General features: G+C 37.9%; 1 protein-coding gene across 1 annotated transcript; it reads right to left on the reverse strand.

Annotated features, from left to right (window-relative positions):
- Window positions 1-676: 676 nt before the first annotated feature.
- Window positions 677-18,136, reverse strand: LOC124608904 (electron transfer flavoprotein subunit beta). The gene is made up of 6 exons (XM_047140025.1): window positions 17,971-18,136; window positions 17,658-17,816; window positions 16,882-17,040; window positions 16,371-16,451; window positions 1,299-1,439; window positions 677-1,100 (listed from the first exon to the last, which is right to left on the reverse strand). The coding sequence occupies exons 1-6, from the start codon at window positions 18,019-18,021 to the stop codon at window positions 930-932; spliced, it is 762 nt and encodes a 253-aa protein (XP_046995981.1). The 5' UTR covers window positions 18,022-18,136; the 3' UTR covers window positions 677-929.
- Window positions 18,137-18,229: the final 93 nt, after the last annotated feature.

Here is an 18,229-nt window from a genome sequence, read left to right on the forward strand (position 1 = left end):
TTTCTCAATTCAAGAAATTAAGCTGTTACAGAGCAAGAAATATTAAACAGTATCTGCCAAATGCCATGTAGGTTGACATAATGTCCAATGAAATACCTGCACAAAATGTCAAACCAGAAACTAACATCTTTTTCAGTTACGAAAATTGGACATTTCTAGACAACAGATGACAGGGAGGAGGAGGAGGAGGAGGAGGAGGAGGTGGTTAGTGTTTAACGTCCCATCGACAACGAGGTCATTAGAGATGGAGCACAAGCTGGGGTAGGGAAGGATGGGGAAGGAAATTGGCCGTGCCCTTTCAAAGGAACCATCCCGGCATTTGCCTGAAGCGATTTTAGGGAAATCACAGAAAACCTAAATCAGGATGGCCGGAAGAAGGGATTGAACCATCGTCCTCCCGAATATGAGTCCAGTGTGCTAACCACTGCGCCACCTTGCTCGGTGATGACAGGGACAGTGATAAGATGCAAACAAGATACTTTTACAGTGCTTATGAATACACAACTCATAGCAAAATTACATTTTTGACACCAGAACAGTAGTAGGAGAGAATATATACACAACATTTTTGTACAATGACTGAAACATTCTACAAATGCTGACTTTATGGTGTCTATACAACAAATAATACATGAAAAACTAAAGAAAAAGAACTTTTTACTTAGACCACATCAACTACAGGACTAAATCAACTTCTGTATTTGATGAACTTTCTATTAATTCTTACTGATTTTATATGTTCCAGCTTTTTTTAAGGACAGAATGTCCCCAAATTTAGCTTCACTGAACATGTTTTTCTATATTTTAATTGTAAAAGCATTTTCAACATACATGTAAACACACAGAATGACATTGTGCAGAATGCAGTAATTGCTACAGTACTGCCACATTTGCATTGCAGGTTCATTCACATAATAATAATGAAAAGCCTAGACATGTCCTCCCTCCTTAAGTTTGGTGACCAATTCATCAACATCAGCTAAGATGGAACCTGCCTGTCTAACTGGTGGGTCTTCCACACTCACAACCTCAATTCGTGCTGCAGTATCAACGCCGAGATCCTTTGGTGATAATTTCTTAATAGGTTTCTTTTTTGCTTTCTGAAAACAAACATTTGTTTACAACAACAAAAATAAAAGATTAATATTATTAAACACTAAAATACATGAACAGTACATCTCAGCTTTCCCATCCTTTATAATTATTGTAATCAATATTTTGATTTGCATTTAAGTATTATGAACTTTAAGTATGTTGTAACAATTGACAAACCATGAGATACAAGAACTGTTACACACCATAATGTTTGGCAGTGTGGCGTATCTTGGTTCATTTAACCTCAAATCAGCACTGAGGACAGCTGGCATCTTTATTTTGATCGTTTCAAGACCACCATCAATTTCTCTAGTCAGTTTCAATTCACCATTTGTCTTTTCAATCTGAAAAAGTGGCAACCATGTTAAATGTTTTGAAGATATATTTTCATCAAGGGATTGAAGATCATTTTTAACATCTTTAAAAAGAACAACACTGCAGAGCTTACAGCCCAAAGTGTGAATATAGCACTTAGAAAGGGTCTGACAAGTTCAGTGGATCCCACAGGTAGAATTATCAGTGGATACAATAGTTTATTTACCAATGTTTCAATTTGATATATACTGTCACAAATAAATAAGACAGCCTCACGATTATGAAATTACAATGTAAATACTTATATTATGGTGTGTAGCATTGGGTGATAATGTAGAAAATGTCTAATACTTGATCAGGCACAAAAATTCGATGTTGGCTAATCACTGTCTAAATTGAAGTATGTTACGCAGAATAATAAAATGCCAAATTACTGGCATTATCATACATAAGTAAAAGTACATACAACAAAGGAACTAATCAATTATTTAATCAGAAGAACAGAAATGGGTGCAGAAAGACTTCACCTATTACAGAGGAATGAAGTTTGTAACAATTCACCAATGAGAGCTACATCCAGGCAGAGTCCTAACAGTGCCATCACACATCACTTCGAAGCATCTGTGTTTTTAGCTGTTTATCATAGCTGACTTGTCATAACAACTATTTACATTCACCCGTTTTGTTATGTTCAGACACTGCTGCTGATCAGCAACTGTTCATTCTATTAATGAAAGATCGCTCCAGTTGCTGAAGTGTACTTCATTTAAGTTCACGACCAATTTCAATTTCAGCCATCACATCCATACCATTTTCAAATGGATCTGGAACTGCCATTGTTAATGCATAATGTATGGGTATATGAATATCTTACATAAAAGGACACAAAAAACTAAGCTCATACTTTTGCAGTGTAGGTACAGTTGGACATAAAAGTGATATGCCTGATGATATTGTAGGAGAAATGGTTATGTAAAGATTATTAAAATGTGAGTACCGGCCGTGAGTCGTGCTTCGGTGGCTCAGTTGGTAGAGCACTTGCCCGCGAAAGGCAAGGGTCCCGAGTTCGAGTCTCGGTCGGGCACACAGTTTTACTCTGCCAGGAAGTTTCATTATTAAAATTGTACAATTCAATAAACAAAGTATTTTCATGCTTTAGATTTAAAAAAGAAATTACATTCTGACATGTTCAATATTTCAAAGTCTCATGTTTCACCAGTGAAAAGCTAAAAATAATTTTTTAGTTTTAATAGATTTCTAAAATAGTTGCAATGGACAGCACATCGACATCAAGTGGAAAGTTATGCCCTCTAGTTCAGCAAGCGAAAGTTAAACTGGTAACTGTCGGGGGCACTGTGTGTCTGATGCGATATTAACTGTTAACAGAAACATGCTTACTGAGATCTAGTCACACCTTTGAAAGCGTGGAGTACTTTTAAAGTAAAGGATGTTGTCAATAATGAAGCAGCCCACGTCTAGAAAACTAGTCTCTCTCTCTCTCTCTCTCTCTCTCACACACACACACACACACACACACACACACACACACACACACACACACACACACACACACACACACACACGAGAGAGAGAGAGAGAGAGAGAGAGAGAGAGAGAGAGAGAGAGAGAGAGAGAGAGAGAGAGAGAGAGAGAGGAGAGGGGGGGGGGGGGGGGGGGAGGGAGAGGGGGAGAGAGGGAGAGAGAGAGAATTACCAGTTTCCTGGATATATATCACCCCTTTTTTGACAATTTCCTTCAAAAGTAATCTGCAATTTCACAGCTGCATATAAACATGTTTTTGGAAGCAGTTCACAACTAGTGCCCTCTACAGTTCCTTGTTTTAACTTCTTCTGCTCACACTAGATGATGTAGAGCTTTATACTCTATCTGAACACACATCATCTACTGCAACTATTCTGGAATTTCATTAAATCTATAAAATGCATGTTTGATCATCAGCTGCTTTTATTTTAAACCCAAAATACGACCGGTGTCAGGTCTTTAAGGATTCTATCCAAAGATACAAAAAAATTACATTTAATATATACGAAATGTTACAAGGTTAAAACAGTTTAAGCCACAACATCACATCTGTCATTACTTAAATAATTGCATCTCATTTGTAGGGCAGCTTATGAATTCCAGTTTACAACACAGGACTTTTAGACGCAAACCCACTAATAAGAAGCGTTACTGAAGAGAAGGAGTAAGTATTAGAGTTGTACAAAATATTGAGTAGTTGGCCAAGATTTTTAAAAAGTATTTTCAACATATCTTGGTGAACATCTTTGCTGTAGATTCATGTGTAAACAGAAAACGAAGTTGCTATCCCCAAACAGAGTAAAATCAATTTTACAATACAAGGTAGACAACATTATAACCTTGATGAACAGCATCATAATTATTGTATACACTCAATTAAATGTACATTAATAAACATCAATTATGTCATGAATGTAATGAAAATAGTATCCATAACATAAAAACAAACTACAATACAGTGTTCAGAAATAGGTTGAATGTCACTCAGCGTTCATATGAATGTAAGTTATAGTAGTGAACAATCACTGTAAAATATTGACTACATTTAACGAAAAAGATTATATGTAAATGAAGTTTCATTAAAGTGCTTAAGCACACTTCATTAAAGTGCTTAGAAGCCTAGTACGTCTGTAATACTAATACCATAAAGAAGGGGATGGGGATAAATAACCACAGTACAAACAATCATGTGCTCAAATTTGGATTTAAGGAATATTGACAAAACATGTGTATAAACTTTTAGCTAAAAGGCATTAGAGGCTAAGCCGCTGAGTATGTATTTTGAGAGGCAAATAGAAAAAAAAAAAATTCTTTACCTAATCCAGCCAACAAAATATGTACTTGCATATGTGAAGAATTAAAAGAACATTAAACGGAATGTAGATCTTGGGCTACAGATGACTAATATAACAATACATGAAGATTGTGTACACAACAAAAATGATCTATTGCTCATTAAAATGAGAAATACATCTTAGGAGTAAGACCATACTTCAAGCAAAAGATAACTTATTGACCCGAAGTCCATGACAGATACAATAAAGTTAAAAATAGAATTACTGTGTGTGCAACATACTAAATGAAAAATAACAAGAGAGAAGTTATAAACATTTAATAAATGTTTATAATGGACAACAATAGTTCCACATGAAGTGGGTAACAAACTATAATACAATCCATCTGTGCTGCAGTTGCATAATGAGGAAACCTAACAGGGGCTATAAGAAAATTGTGTGCAATAATAGTGTCATTAGCATCAATTGTTGAAAATGTACTAGATAAAACTTGTCCCATTTATGTCAGGCAATCTTTTAGTATTATAAAACTAAGCTATAAGTGTAAGCGTGTTAGCAAATTATATTAAAGTACAAGGTGACATTACTGTATATTATCATTCTTAATAAAGATCCAGGAAGACTAGCTTGAGGGGGTGACAGGGAGGGGAGTAGTAGTAGAATTGGAGGAGACGGGCTATATAATAGAACCAGGCAAGTGAAAAACATGAGAAAAATTCTCTAAGAAAGCCTTAGTTTTCAAATATTTTTGTTAATTGAGAACATCATTTGAATGTTATTTAAAAGTTACAAAAGATATCAATTTCCTCCAGAAGGTTCATACTTAACACTTTTTTGCTTGATGTAGCATTTTCATTTTCTCATCAGCGGTACCTATTGTGTGATTGCAAGCTTTAACGTGGAAACCTAGAGCTGAAGTGTTTAAAAGATTATTGTGTGTGTTTAAGAAACCTTGTCTTTAGTTTCTGCCCAGTTTGGCCTATGTAAAACTTTTTACATTGTTGGCAGTTAATTCTGTAAACACATGGCCTGTCATACACTGACTGTTTTACATCTAAGTTCTTCTGTAGTATTGTTGCAATCCTATTACGAGTTTGGAAGGCCAAAGTCAATTTACTTTTCCTAAGTACATCGCTTATTTTGTCCGAGATACTACTACATACAGAAAACTTAATTCTTTTCGCTTTAGTTAGGGTAATTTTTGGATTCACTCTACATGCTTTAGCTGCTTCTTTTTCCATAAGATTTTGTCAACTAGCTGTGCTTGGTATCCATTACCTACTGCTAGCAATTTCCATGTATTTACTTCATCGTTAAAGTTTACAGCAGACATGGTTCTTAGCAACCTGCAAATCACAATATGGAAGTATGCATGCTTATAACTTACGGGGTAGCAGGATGTTTCATGAATAATAGTATCTGTGGAAGTTTGCTTCCTGTATACGTAAAAAGGTTAGTTTGTTGTCTGCTTTTGAGTTCTCTAGGTCCAGTAAGTAATTTTATTATCTTTTCCTCTTTCTATAATGAATTTTAAATTAAGATGGGTATTATTAAAAAGGCTGTAGATCTCATTGACTACTTTGTCATTACCATTGACTAGTATAATGGTGTCATCTGCATATCTTTTACAGATAATAATCCTGCCTGTCACCTTTGATTCACTGTTTAGGATCTTGTTCTACATCTCTGCAAATCACCTTTGAAAGTCTGGCAGAGGGTTTATCAAACCACCTTCACAATTCTCTATTATTCCAATCTCGTATAGTGCACAGAAAGAACGAACACCTATATCTTTCTATATGAGCTCTGATTTCCCTATTTTATTGTCTTGATCATTTCTCCCTATGCAGGTTGGTGTCAACAAAATATTTTCGCATTTGGAGGAGAAAGTTGGCGACTGGAATTTTGTGAGAAGATTCCCTCGCAATGGAAAACGCCTTTCTTTTAATGCTGTTCAGCCCAAATCCTGTATAATTTCTGTGACACTCACTCTCCCCTATTTTGTGCTAATACAAAACGTGCTGCCCTTCTTTGAACTTTTTCTATGTACTCCATCAGTCCTATCTGGTAAGGATCCCACACCACACAGTAGTATTCTAAAAGAGGACAGACAAGTGTAGTGTAAGCAGTCTCTTTAGTAGATCCAATACATTTTCTAAGTGTCCTGCCAATAAAACATAAGAGTTTATTTAGCCTTCCCCACAACATTTTCTGAATGTTCCTTACAATTTAAGTTGTTTGTAATTTAATTCCTAGGTATTTAGTTGAATTTATGGCCTTTAGATTTGACTGATTTATCATATAACTGAAGTTAAATGAACTCCTTTTAGCACTCAAGTGGATGACTTCACACCTTTCATTAATTAGGGTCAACTACCAATTTTCGCACCATTCAGATATCTTTTCTAAATCTGTTTTGCAATTTATTTTTATCTTCTGATGACTTTGTTAGTTGATTAACGACAGCATCATCTGCAAACAACCAAAGACGGCTACTCAGAGTGTCTCCCAAATTGTTTATATAGATAAGGAACAGCAAAGGGCTTATAACACTACCTTGGGGAATGCCAGAAATCACTTCTGTTTTACTTGATCACTTTCCATCTAATTACTACAAACTATGACCCCTCTTACAGGAAATCACAAATCCAGTCACATAACTAAGATAATATTCCATACCACCAATCGACGTGCAGGCAGGGAAATCAGGATGCGCTCAGTGTAAAGACACTTCAGCTATCAATATATTAGCAGCAAATTTTCAGAGTGTTCGGAATAAAGTTCCTGAATTTACTGCCCTCCAGGAAGCATGTGGCGAGCAAATTATTCTCGGGACTGAGACCTGGCTGAAACCTGAGATATTTAGTGAGGGTTGGAACGTGTATCGGAAAGACAGATTAGACACCGTAGGAGGTGGTTTCTTCATTGCAGTTGACAAAAATGTTGTGTCTACTGAGGTCGAAGTAGAGTGTGATTGTGAAGTTATCTGGACATGTTTAACAGGCCTAGGGGAAATAAAGTTAATTGTTGGGTGTTATTACTGGCCACCAGGTTCCACCGTGACAGTTCTAGAATCATGCAAAGGGAGTCTACATTCTGTATCACAGAAGTACCCGGATCATACTATATTAGTCGGAGGCAACTTCAACCTACCTAGTATAGACTGGGATGTCTGGATTCATTACAGGTGGTACAGACAAGCCGTCGTGTGAATTACTTTTGAACACATTATCCGAAAACTGTCTTGAGCAGCTAAATCGACAGCCAACGCGTAATGGGAATATTTTAGATATTTTAGATCTGGTAGCCACGAACAGACCAGACCTCATTGACGGTGTCAGTGTTGAGACAGGGATTAGTGATCATGATGTTGTCATTACGACTATGGTTACGAAAGTTAAAAAGTCGGTCAAGAAGGCTAGGAGAGTATTCTTACTAGAAAGAGCAGATAAGCAGTTGTTAGCATCCCACTTAGTAAATGAATCGACTTCATTTATTTCTGGTACAACGGGCATGGAGGAATTATGGGCCAATTTTAAACACATTGTAGATCACCCATTGGACAAGTATGTGCCGAAAAAGTGGGTTACGGACGGAAAAGACCCAACGTGGTTTAACAGCGCAATTCGGACAGTTGGACTCGCAGTACAAGAAAGATTGGGAGAATGAGGACAGGCAAAAGTTACTAGGGATTCGTGCTGCTGTAAAACGAGCGATGCGCAGTAACTCCATTGCTATCACGCTGATAAGGCATTGACTGTTTCTTGCCGCTAATACTTCACATACGACCAGAATCTCTTTGGATTTTCTACTAGGTTTTGAGAGAAAGTTTCATTGTGGAAACTTATAAGCATCTCACATTGAAGTCCGCACCAAATTTTGAGCTTCTGTAAAAGATCGCCAATCTTGGGGATTCTGCATCTGTTTAAATTTGGCATGTTTATTTCGTTGTTTCTGCAACAGTGTCCTGACCCGTTTTGTGTATCAAGGAGGATCAGCTCCGTCATTGGTTAATTTATTTGGTATAAATCTCTCAATTGCTGCTGATACTGTTTCTTTGAATTCAAGACACATCTGATCTACAATTATTTATTAATTTGGAAGGAGTGGAGATTGTCTCTCAACAAGTCATCAATTGAATTTTTATCTACTTTTTTAATAGGTATGTTTTTCGTTTATTTTTGGAGCATTTGGGGGGTTGGAATATTCAATCTCACTATGACAGCCCTGTGTTCACTAATCCCTGTATCCGTTTTGATGCTTATTATTAACTCGGGGTTATTTGTTGCTAAGAGGTCAAGAGTGTTTTTACAACCGTTCACTATTCGCATGGGCTCATAAACTGCTCCAAATTTTCATAGAATGCGTTTAGCACAATTTCGGATGATGTTTTATGCATACCTCCGGAATTAAACATGTATTTTCGCCAACGTATTAAGGGTAAATTAAAGTCACCACCAACTATAATCGTATTAGTCAGGTACGTGTTTGAAATCAAACTCATGTTTTCTTTGAACCTTTCAGCAACTGTATCATCTGAATTGGGAGGTCGGTAAAAGGATCCAATTATTATTTTATTCCAGTTGCCAACAATGACCTCTGCCTATACTAACTCAAAGGCAGTATCTACTTCAATTTTGCAACAAGATAAACTACTACTGATAGCAACAAACACCACCACCAATTGTTTTTAGTGTATCCTTTTGGAACACCATTAGCTCCTCAGCAAAAATTTTGGCTGAGCTTGTATCCGGCTTTAGCCAGCGTTCAGTGCCTGTAACGATTTGAGCATCAGTGCTTCCTATTAGCACTTTGAGCTCTGGTACTTTCCCAACACAGCTACGACAATTTACAACTGTCATACTGATGGTTCCTGTATCTATGTTCTTCCTATGTTCGGCCCTTTGTGACTGAAGCCCTTCTTGTGTTTTCCCCAGAGACCCTCTAACCTAAAAAACCAACCAGTGCACACCACACGGCCCCTGCTACTCGTGTAGCCACCTCCTGCGTATAGTGGACACCCTGACCTATTCAGCAGAATCCAAAACCCAACCACAATCTGACGCAAGTGGAGGAATCTGCAGCCTACACAGTCACAGAAATGTCTGAGCCTCTGATTCAGACCCTCCACTTGGCTCTGTACCAAAGGTCCGTAATTGGTCCTGTCGACTATGTTGCAAATGGTCAGCTCTGCTTTCATCTTGCAAGCATGACTGGCAGCTTGACTACTTCTGTTAGCTGCTCTAAACCAGAGAAAAATCTCTTCTGATCCAAAGTGATACACATCATTGGTACCGACGTGAGCAACCACCTGCAGTTGGCTGCACCCCATGCCCTTTGTGGCATCTGGGAGGACCTGTTCCACATCTGGAATGACTCCACCATGTACGGACACAAAGTGCACATTGGATTCCTTTCCTTCTTGGCAGTCATGTCCCTAAAGGCCCTGTAAAGTCCCTAATGTTGGAGTTCCCAACTATCAATAATCCAACTATCTGTGATTGTCCGGATCTTGCAGGCTGAGAGGTTTCCTCTTGAACAGGACAGGCGACAGCATCTGGCTCAGTGACAGTGTCAGCTACATACAGTACCTGGAACCTGTTTGTTAGACAAAGCATGGAAGCCTTACGTGCAGCCGCCTGGGAAGTCTCACCGCCTACCTCCCACTCTATCACAGGTGAGGGGTCAACCTCAGTGTGAGCAATAACAGGGCTGGTCACCAGTCAGAACTGATCGGAGGACTCTGACGTGCTGGATGTCCGTTGGATCCCCACGGCCAGCCCACATCAGTGGTGCCCATCCACTGCAGTCCTAAGCTGTGTAACCGAAGCCATCACTGCCTGAAGCTGAGAGTGAAGTGTCACCAACTCTGCTCACATTCGCACACAACAATCGCAGTCTGTGTCCATACTAAAGACTGGAAAACTAAACTATGCAGACAAATGGACTATTGGCACGTGTTGCAGTTGTCTGCCATAGACCCCGATGAAAAAGCAGGAACTGTGTCTAATAAATTAGATTAATACACAGAGGTTCAAAAACCTAACTACCGAAGCACTCAGGTGAAACTAAATAATTGGCCCCCGATTGTGGACTTTTAATATATCACAAAATCTGTTCACTTTCTGACACAAATGGGAGAACTGTGGCCGTTAGATATTAAATTAACACACTAAAACTCTAGAAACTAAACTATAAAGCACACAGATATTATACAATTTGCTCCTGGTTAGGAACTCTTAAAGGTCACAATATCAGTTACTTCCCAGTCACTGTTTGTGTCTCGGCCGACTACTACTGCCTGACTCCATGAAGATATCGGCTTATTTTCCAGCTAAGCAACACCCCATTGAAAACCCTTGGGCTTGTTTATAGAATCTACCATTAAAAGTAAAATGAAGTAACTGTGTGACAACTCAAGTTTTAACTTAAATTCTTCCTGATCAGTTCAGTAGTTCCACCAACTGGGACGTTGGCATATAAGATAATGATAGTGTTGTATACTGGAATCCATGACATGCTCTACACATGAGACGTGGCCATTATTTAAATAATTACAGATGTGATGTGGCTTGAACTGTCTAATCTTGTAAGTACTTATGTATATTTTGCCCTTCTTTGGAAAAGAATTTGTAACATTTCCTGTACACTACATGTAATTTTTTTGTGTCTTTGGTAGAAGCCATGGAGATTGTCTGTGACTGAAACCTGTATAATTTTAGTTATAAAATAAAAGCAACCAATGGTGAAACAGACATTTTATACATTACTTGACAACTGTTGACAGTCAGCTTCCAATAATACTCATTTAAAACATGCCAGAACTTAACTCCTTTTATGCTGAAACATAACAATACCTTTAATGTACCTGCACGGTACTGTGCTGTCACTAAAGTAGAAGTTCTGGGTTTGACTGGATCAAACAATACCTAGAGCAAGAAATATTGGTAACATTCCAAATATCAAGAATAACAGGTCTACAATCCATGTTAGTAGTAGCTAATATCAATTTATCAGTGTTATTCGGCACAGAATGAATGAGTCATAGTGTGGTCCTGGACATACCCTGGGGAATGATGCGACTCCAAATATATTAGTAACTGGAAGGAAAAAAGATGAAATACAAGTAGAAATTATTAGCAGTGAGGAACTGAATGGAACTGTCAAGGAAGAATTAGAAAATATATGGAAAGATCAAGTTAAAACTAAGTAGTGTATCACTAGGATTAAAACACAATGAAAGAAGGCAATTACAACAGGTTTCAACGAAAAACGCTGAAGTATTTCATGAAAAACCAGGGGTAATTAAAGGTTAATTAAAAATCATGCATGGTCGTGTGATTCTAGGTGCTTCAGTCTGGAACCGCGTGACCGCTACAGTCGCAGGCTCGAATCCTGCCTTGGGCATGGATGTGTGTGATGTCCTTAGGTTAGTTAGGTTTAAGTAGTTCTAAGCTCTAGGGGACTGATGACCACAGATGTTAAGTCCCACTGCGCTCAGAGCCATTTGAACCAAAAATCGTGCACCATTCATTAAACTACCTTATACTATTGCATTGAGTGTTCGAAAGACAGTGCACAGGAAAACAAATCAAATGTTAAATTGGGGTATTATTGCAATGTCAGATAGTCATTACTTTAACCCATGAGTAGCAGTTAAAAAGCCAAATGGTGAAATTAGATTGGTACTGGACACACAACCTGGCAAAATAATTGAAATAGAAAGAGAGGACCATTCTTATGGAAAAAATATTAGCTAGATTCTATAATGTCAAATACTTGAGTATGCTTGATTTAACTGGAAGTTACTGGCAGGTATCTTCAGCGGTGAAGTTTAGGAAACCCTGGCTTTCCTTTCTGAAAGCAAATGTTGTCATTTTGAAGTCCTAACTTTTGCGCTAAATGCATGAACTGGTAACTGACCCAGATCTTGCCTCTGGAGATGAGTCATTAGGAAAAGTACCTGTCTATACCGAAGATTTACTGGTTCTATCCTAAGATTGGAAGGACCATATACCACTTTTAGACAAATCTGCTGGAAAAGTTAACTGAGAAAATTCTCCAACACACATTTCAGTTGCGCCTAGATTAAATTTCTGGGGTTCACCCTTAATTAAACATGTATTTGGCCTGACCCAACTACGATACAAGCCACATATGCACGTCCAACTCTATTTTACAGATCATGTTCCAAGCAGTATAATTAATGCTGCTATACTTCATTCATTACTATAATTAAAGACTTATTGATATTTGAGAGGAAAATGTCAAGGAGTTTACAAATTTAACAGGAGCTTAATAGACCACAGGTATTAGGATACCCAGAGAATAAAGAATTCTGTATTATGGTAGACGCTTTGGAGTATGGTTTGTGGTGTGAGGTGTTTCTACAAGTAAGCGAAAAAGCAAAAGAATTGATGTTCCAATGGTAGAATGAGTAAATGCAGGTAGAAAGTAAAGGAAAAACTGCACACTCAAGTTTTCACATACGAGAAGTGTGCTGCAATGAGGGCAACGAAGCACTCCCAATCTACTTTTCACCCTGTTAGCACTTTCCACTCTAACAACAATGGCATCATGGTCACTGGATGTCATTTACTGGAGTACTTGCCACCCTTCAATCTTAGCTGCTGCCATCTGGCTTTGTTACAGTCATCTCCATTGTAGCAACATCTGCTCGTCCCTTGAACATACTTGGCTGGCCCTCTAGATTCAAAACAATTAAGTCCAGTTCCTGGATTACATCCACATCTGTTGACACAAGGACACATGCATACCGAAGTAGACACAAAGCTTCCATTTAAGAGGATGGCTGGCACTTAATCTGCAGCTCAGGAAACCGAGGCCCACCAAACATGTACGAAGCTAAGACACACCTAGTTCTCTTAGGCACTTACCATCTGGCATGACCTAATGGCACAGGTGGTTGATCAAATGCCAAAGGCACAGCGAGTTAAGAACCCCGTCCTCTCCCTACTGCTACTCATGTTCTATATCAATAACTTACATGATAACTCTAGTTGCCATCTGACACCTTTTGCAGGTGATTCTGCTATCTATGAAAAATTCTACCTTTTGCAGGTGATTCTGCTATCTACGAAAAATTCTAACTGGTAAAAATTTTAATACACTCTCAATAAAATATCAATCCAGTGCAACAGGCTGGGTATCAGCTTAATGTATTTCTGCATCCTACAGTGAGATTGCATGTGTATTAGTTTCCATGTGACCAACTATACTGCAACTGTATTTCTGGATCAGAAGACTAAATGTCTGACACACACACACACACACACACACACACACACACACACACACACACACACGCGCGCACGCACACACGCACGCGCGCGCACGCACACACGCACGCGCGCGAACACGCACGCACGCACGCACGCACGCACACACACACACACACACACACACACACACACACACACACACACACACACGGCAAATACTTGGTCCCTGGTTAGAAACGCAGCAACTTACCGTCAAGTTCATAAATTCCTAACAAACATGGCATTCAACATACTCGCTCACCAGATCATAAAAGTGAAAACTTTATCACTGTATGCTGCAATGGGTGCCAATATGGTGACAATGACCAACTGAATTTCCTTGTCATATCCATAACTAATACAAATGTGAAGTACACTTTAAATACTGAACCATTAACACCCCAAACTAACAACTCCAAAGCAGGCTACAAATCTGTAGCCAATATTTACCAGCACTACAATAACTCATTGACAAAGCTCCAACACAAAACCGCAGTACAAGAAAACAAGTAATATTAACACCTGGCAACACTGCACCAGTCCAATCAGACAATAACAACACTCAAAAGCAACTCAAACATTGAGATTCTACACTAGAGAGCACACCACATAATACTAAAGGATACAGTTCAAGGATGGCATGACAATGCAACAGTTATGTCCTGAGCAAAAACAGACAACCTGTACCACAAATCTCAGTTTACTTGTTCAACCTCCCTCAATGGTTTCCTTCACAATACAATCCACAAAACATACAAAAAATCATAATTATCCTTGTGTTATTCAGGCTGTTGTGTTATTAGGCTAGTTCACTGTTACTCCGTGATCATTCTCTTGTAATTTCTAAGTCAGATTGATTGTCCTGCTCCCATTGATATATGTATGCCAACACAAAAATGTTGGAATTCTGAAGAGACCACTGTTAGTACTGAAAATGTAGCTTCTGACAATATGGCTTGATATTTTGTAACTAAACAGCACAGAATGAGAAAAGCTGGTCAACTGATTCCACCAGTCAGGTCACTTCCGTTGACAATGTATTGTATTTGGTGCCCCTCCCGTGTGCTGCTTCTCTATGTTTCAAAGTTGTCTGTTAGATATTTCAGAGAATGATTTGATGCAAGCTGTGTCAGGATGTTATTGGAAGAGTATGTGCCAAAATGCTAGCGAGTTATTTCGATGTTGGGTATTGTGGCTGATTAATTCAAGTTTATCTTTGGAATTATTAGTTCTGTGTGTTTCTTATCATCAGAGATTTAATATTTTTTCAGTTGGCAGTCACAGATATGACAAATTTTTGTGTAGATCACTGCTTGCTGCAGTGGGTGAATACAGGCTGTCTACAATCAAGTTACTACAGTCATTTTGATCAGTTGCAGGTGTGTGTGTTTACAGCTGTTTGTGCATACTGATACTGCTGATGCATGTTTTCATGAATTTTGGGGTTTTTCATTTTATTATTTGGCAGCTCTGTAGGACTGATTGGAAGGTATCATGGACATTGGTTTACCATTGTTGACGAGGGTACTTTTTGGTATTAGTAATGGAAGTTTTGATTTGTTCTGTTGCGGACTGTTTTCAACAGACAGGGTAAGTGAATGTTAGGATAACTGGTTTGATGCTTTGAGTGTGTTTTTTTGGTACTGAAGGCTTTGTTTTAGATGCCATACAGATCAAGTAAAATCTGCAGTATCAGGTTCCGGAGCTGTGTATGAGTTCATGGTACAGAGCACTTCATACCAGCTATATAGGTCAAGTGAAATTTATGACACCAATGGTTTTTTGCTTCTGCATTTTGTTGCTGTTGTTGTGCTGAGTGTTGAAAATCTTGTGTGCTTGATTTTTTTGGACAAGTATTTGTTCTGAAATGGTGTTATTCTGACTGTCCTGTATTTAGTTTGGTGCAACACAAAATGCCCTACTTCTGGCAGCTGCCCTGTTAGATTCATTGTACTGCTGGAGTTAAATATTTTACAAGTTATTTATATTCATTCACAAGTGTAGTGAGTGATATCATTGCCATATCATATGCTTGAAACAGGGGTGCCTACCTCCTCATTAAAAACAATCTCCTTCTGTCAGTGAAATATCATTTATACCCAATAATAGTGTGCTGATATTCTCTGTCCATACCAACATCAGTTAATAAACAGATATACTAATGAACAACTGAATTAAGCACAAGTCCTAATACCTGGCAGTAACCACTTCCTGTGATTTCACTACAACATCTCACATTTTAAGTGAATTATTCCAAAAGGCAGAGCTACAGAATACATAAAGTTATAGTTGAAAATGCGATTGGTATGATTTGAAAACAGTTTTGAAGTATAATACTGAACAGTTATTTGAATACTATGCTAGAATAGTGGATATGAGAATCCAACCTAGTACTGCGTGTTCAGCCCTAGTAAAGAGAAATAATGCCTGTATCAAGGAACTGTATTAGTAGCCTACGATTATTCAGACTCAATTGGAGAATAATTTATTGTGGAGAATTTATTTCTGGTTTTCTTTCAGGCAACAGGTTAACTAGTAATCAAGGACAACCAGAGTAACATATGTAGTTTTGGATTATTTTCTATATAAACATTTGCCGTAAGGATTAAAAAATACAATGAAACAGCTATAGTTTTAGTCCCACATAGCCTTCAGCAATTTACATATAGATTACCAAATCATCAACGAATAATTTGTCTAATCATGACATTTAACCACAGCGGAATCAACTAACAATTGTGTTTACAGCAAATGAATGAGAGGTTATGCATGAAATATATGATGTTGCACATAAACATCAATTTGAAAAACATCCCAAGGAAGGGAAAGATGTTACCTCTACCTTGGATATGAAGGTTCCCTGTGGCCAGTCCAAGAAGGCTGCTGTCATTTGTGCCGTCTGGTTTGAGTCATCATCAATTGCCTGTAACATTTGTGCTTTTTATCTTTCTGATACACTAGAAAACAAAATAAAGGTCAGTACTGGAAATCAATATAGGGTGGAAAAAAGTCTGTAGTGGCAAGAAATGGCACTTTACTTAAAGATGTCATTCTCTGTTGACATTACCTATAACCTGTATATTTACATAGTACATTAGCAGTACCATTTTCATGTTTACTGAGGTGCTCCTGAAAGTAGACACCTAATGAGGCTAACTTCCAGTCAAAAGCAGAATCGAATTCAGTGTCAAGTCAGGACCATGTCCACATACCTACTTGCCCCACAGATAGATTTAACTACAAGTTAAATACTTGATTGTCAACTAAAGTATAATTTGCATAAAGGCTAGAAAACTCCGTTATTTCAGTACAAGAAGAAAAAGTCTTTTACATATTTCCTAAACGAAACTTACCTGTTTGCCAACAATAACTAGATCAGCTTTCTCATCTTTTGCGATTTTGGCAAGAATCTGGGACACATGAATGGGTTGCAGGGTCTCGTATTCAGGACCTGAGATTTCAACGTGGATACCACGGTCCACTCCCATCGCAAGAGCAGTTCTCAAGGTTTCCTGTAAAGAAAAATACTGTTTTGGCTACGATTTATTATGGGAATTAACTTCAATGTAGATACTTTTGTACTAGCGGAATGTCACCTGTGTATTTGTAGGATTATCAGCTTCAAGACATTTTCACTATTCCTATAACAATGTACAATTTACTTTATATTGATGGAACTACAAAGAGTGGAAACATACATGCACATGGGAAAGGTGTTAATCTTTTATGCACTAACTGCAGTTTCTTTTTAATAATATATTCAAAATCTTTGGCCAAAAATTCTAATAGACTTCTTTATTCCTAGGAGGAATACCTGATTGATAATAGAAGCCAAAACAGTACATTCTTCGGCAGTCCACAGATAAATTTTCAAAATACAAATGCATTTAAATTATCAACAGACTCTGTTGGTAGCAAGTCTCTATGATCTCCACAAGACTTCAAATCAAGGGGTTCTTTCTGAACTACAGTAAGTTGTTAACATATTACGTCTACAAAATTCGAAATGAGTGGGCCTAGGTGCAAGAAAAGTTCATGAAGAAACCATCAGAACTTAGATCCCTAAACACTTTTGCACTATATTGTTTTGAGTCGCATATTCTTACAGGAAATTTACGAATTATTTTACTTGCGCTTGGGCTGGTCCACAAGAAACAGCAACTATTTCTGAGGCTAATTTTTTTTCTTTCATTCGAACCGCCTCCTCCACGGCGATTTCATCAAATGGATTCATGGAGTGTTTGACTCCATCTGTAACAACGCCTGTTTTATCTGGTTTCACACGAATCTGAAAATGTAAAATAGAAAGGCTTTTAATATGTGTGAGGTGACTGATTATGTAAGTTTCTTTCTTTTCGTATATTCGGAGAACTTAAAGATTTAGAAATTTTCTCCAAACATTTCGATTAAAGAAATTGAGAACAGAAATGTTAATTACACACCTTAACAGCATAATCTATAACGCGCTTCACACCAACCAAAACTCGTGCCATTTTATTACAAAAGTACCAACTACTTAAGGACTTAAAACCTTTAACCCCAAAGCTCCTCACCACTGCTCACTGTTTTTGCACGCCTCTCACAGATGTTCCGCCTGTTTACGTTGCAGCATGTAAAACAAAGATCGCCTGCGACTTGTTGTTCGAGCATTGCGCATTTACCACAAGCATAGTATTTACAAATGACAGCCATTTAACATGT

This window comes from Schistocerca americana, chromosome 1 (genome assembly GCF_021461395.2).
Source record: "Schistocerca americana isolate TAMUIC-IGC-003095 chromosome 1, iqSchAmer2.1, whole genome shotgun sequence".
NCBI lineage: Eukaryota > Metazoa > Arthropoda > Insecta > Orthoptera > Acrididae > Schistocerca > Schistocerca americana.

What these genes read in the sequence shown, in the direction of transcription:
- LOC124608904 (XM_047140025.1), bottom strand. Translation starts at nt 18,021, where the DNA reads ATGGCACGAGTTTTGGTTGGTGTGAAGCGCGTTATAGATTATGCTGTT. An exon ending in TAGTTATTGTTGGCAAACAG is followed by an intron (nt 16,452 to 16,881) that starts GTAAGTTTCGTT and finishes CAAATGTTACAG; the next exon opens with GCAATTGATGATGACTCAAA. An exon ending in AGGGAACCTTCATATCCAAG is followed by an intron (nt 1,440 to 16,370) that starts GTAGAGGTAACA and finishes CCACTTTTTCAG; the next exon opens with ATTGAAAAGACAAATGGTGA.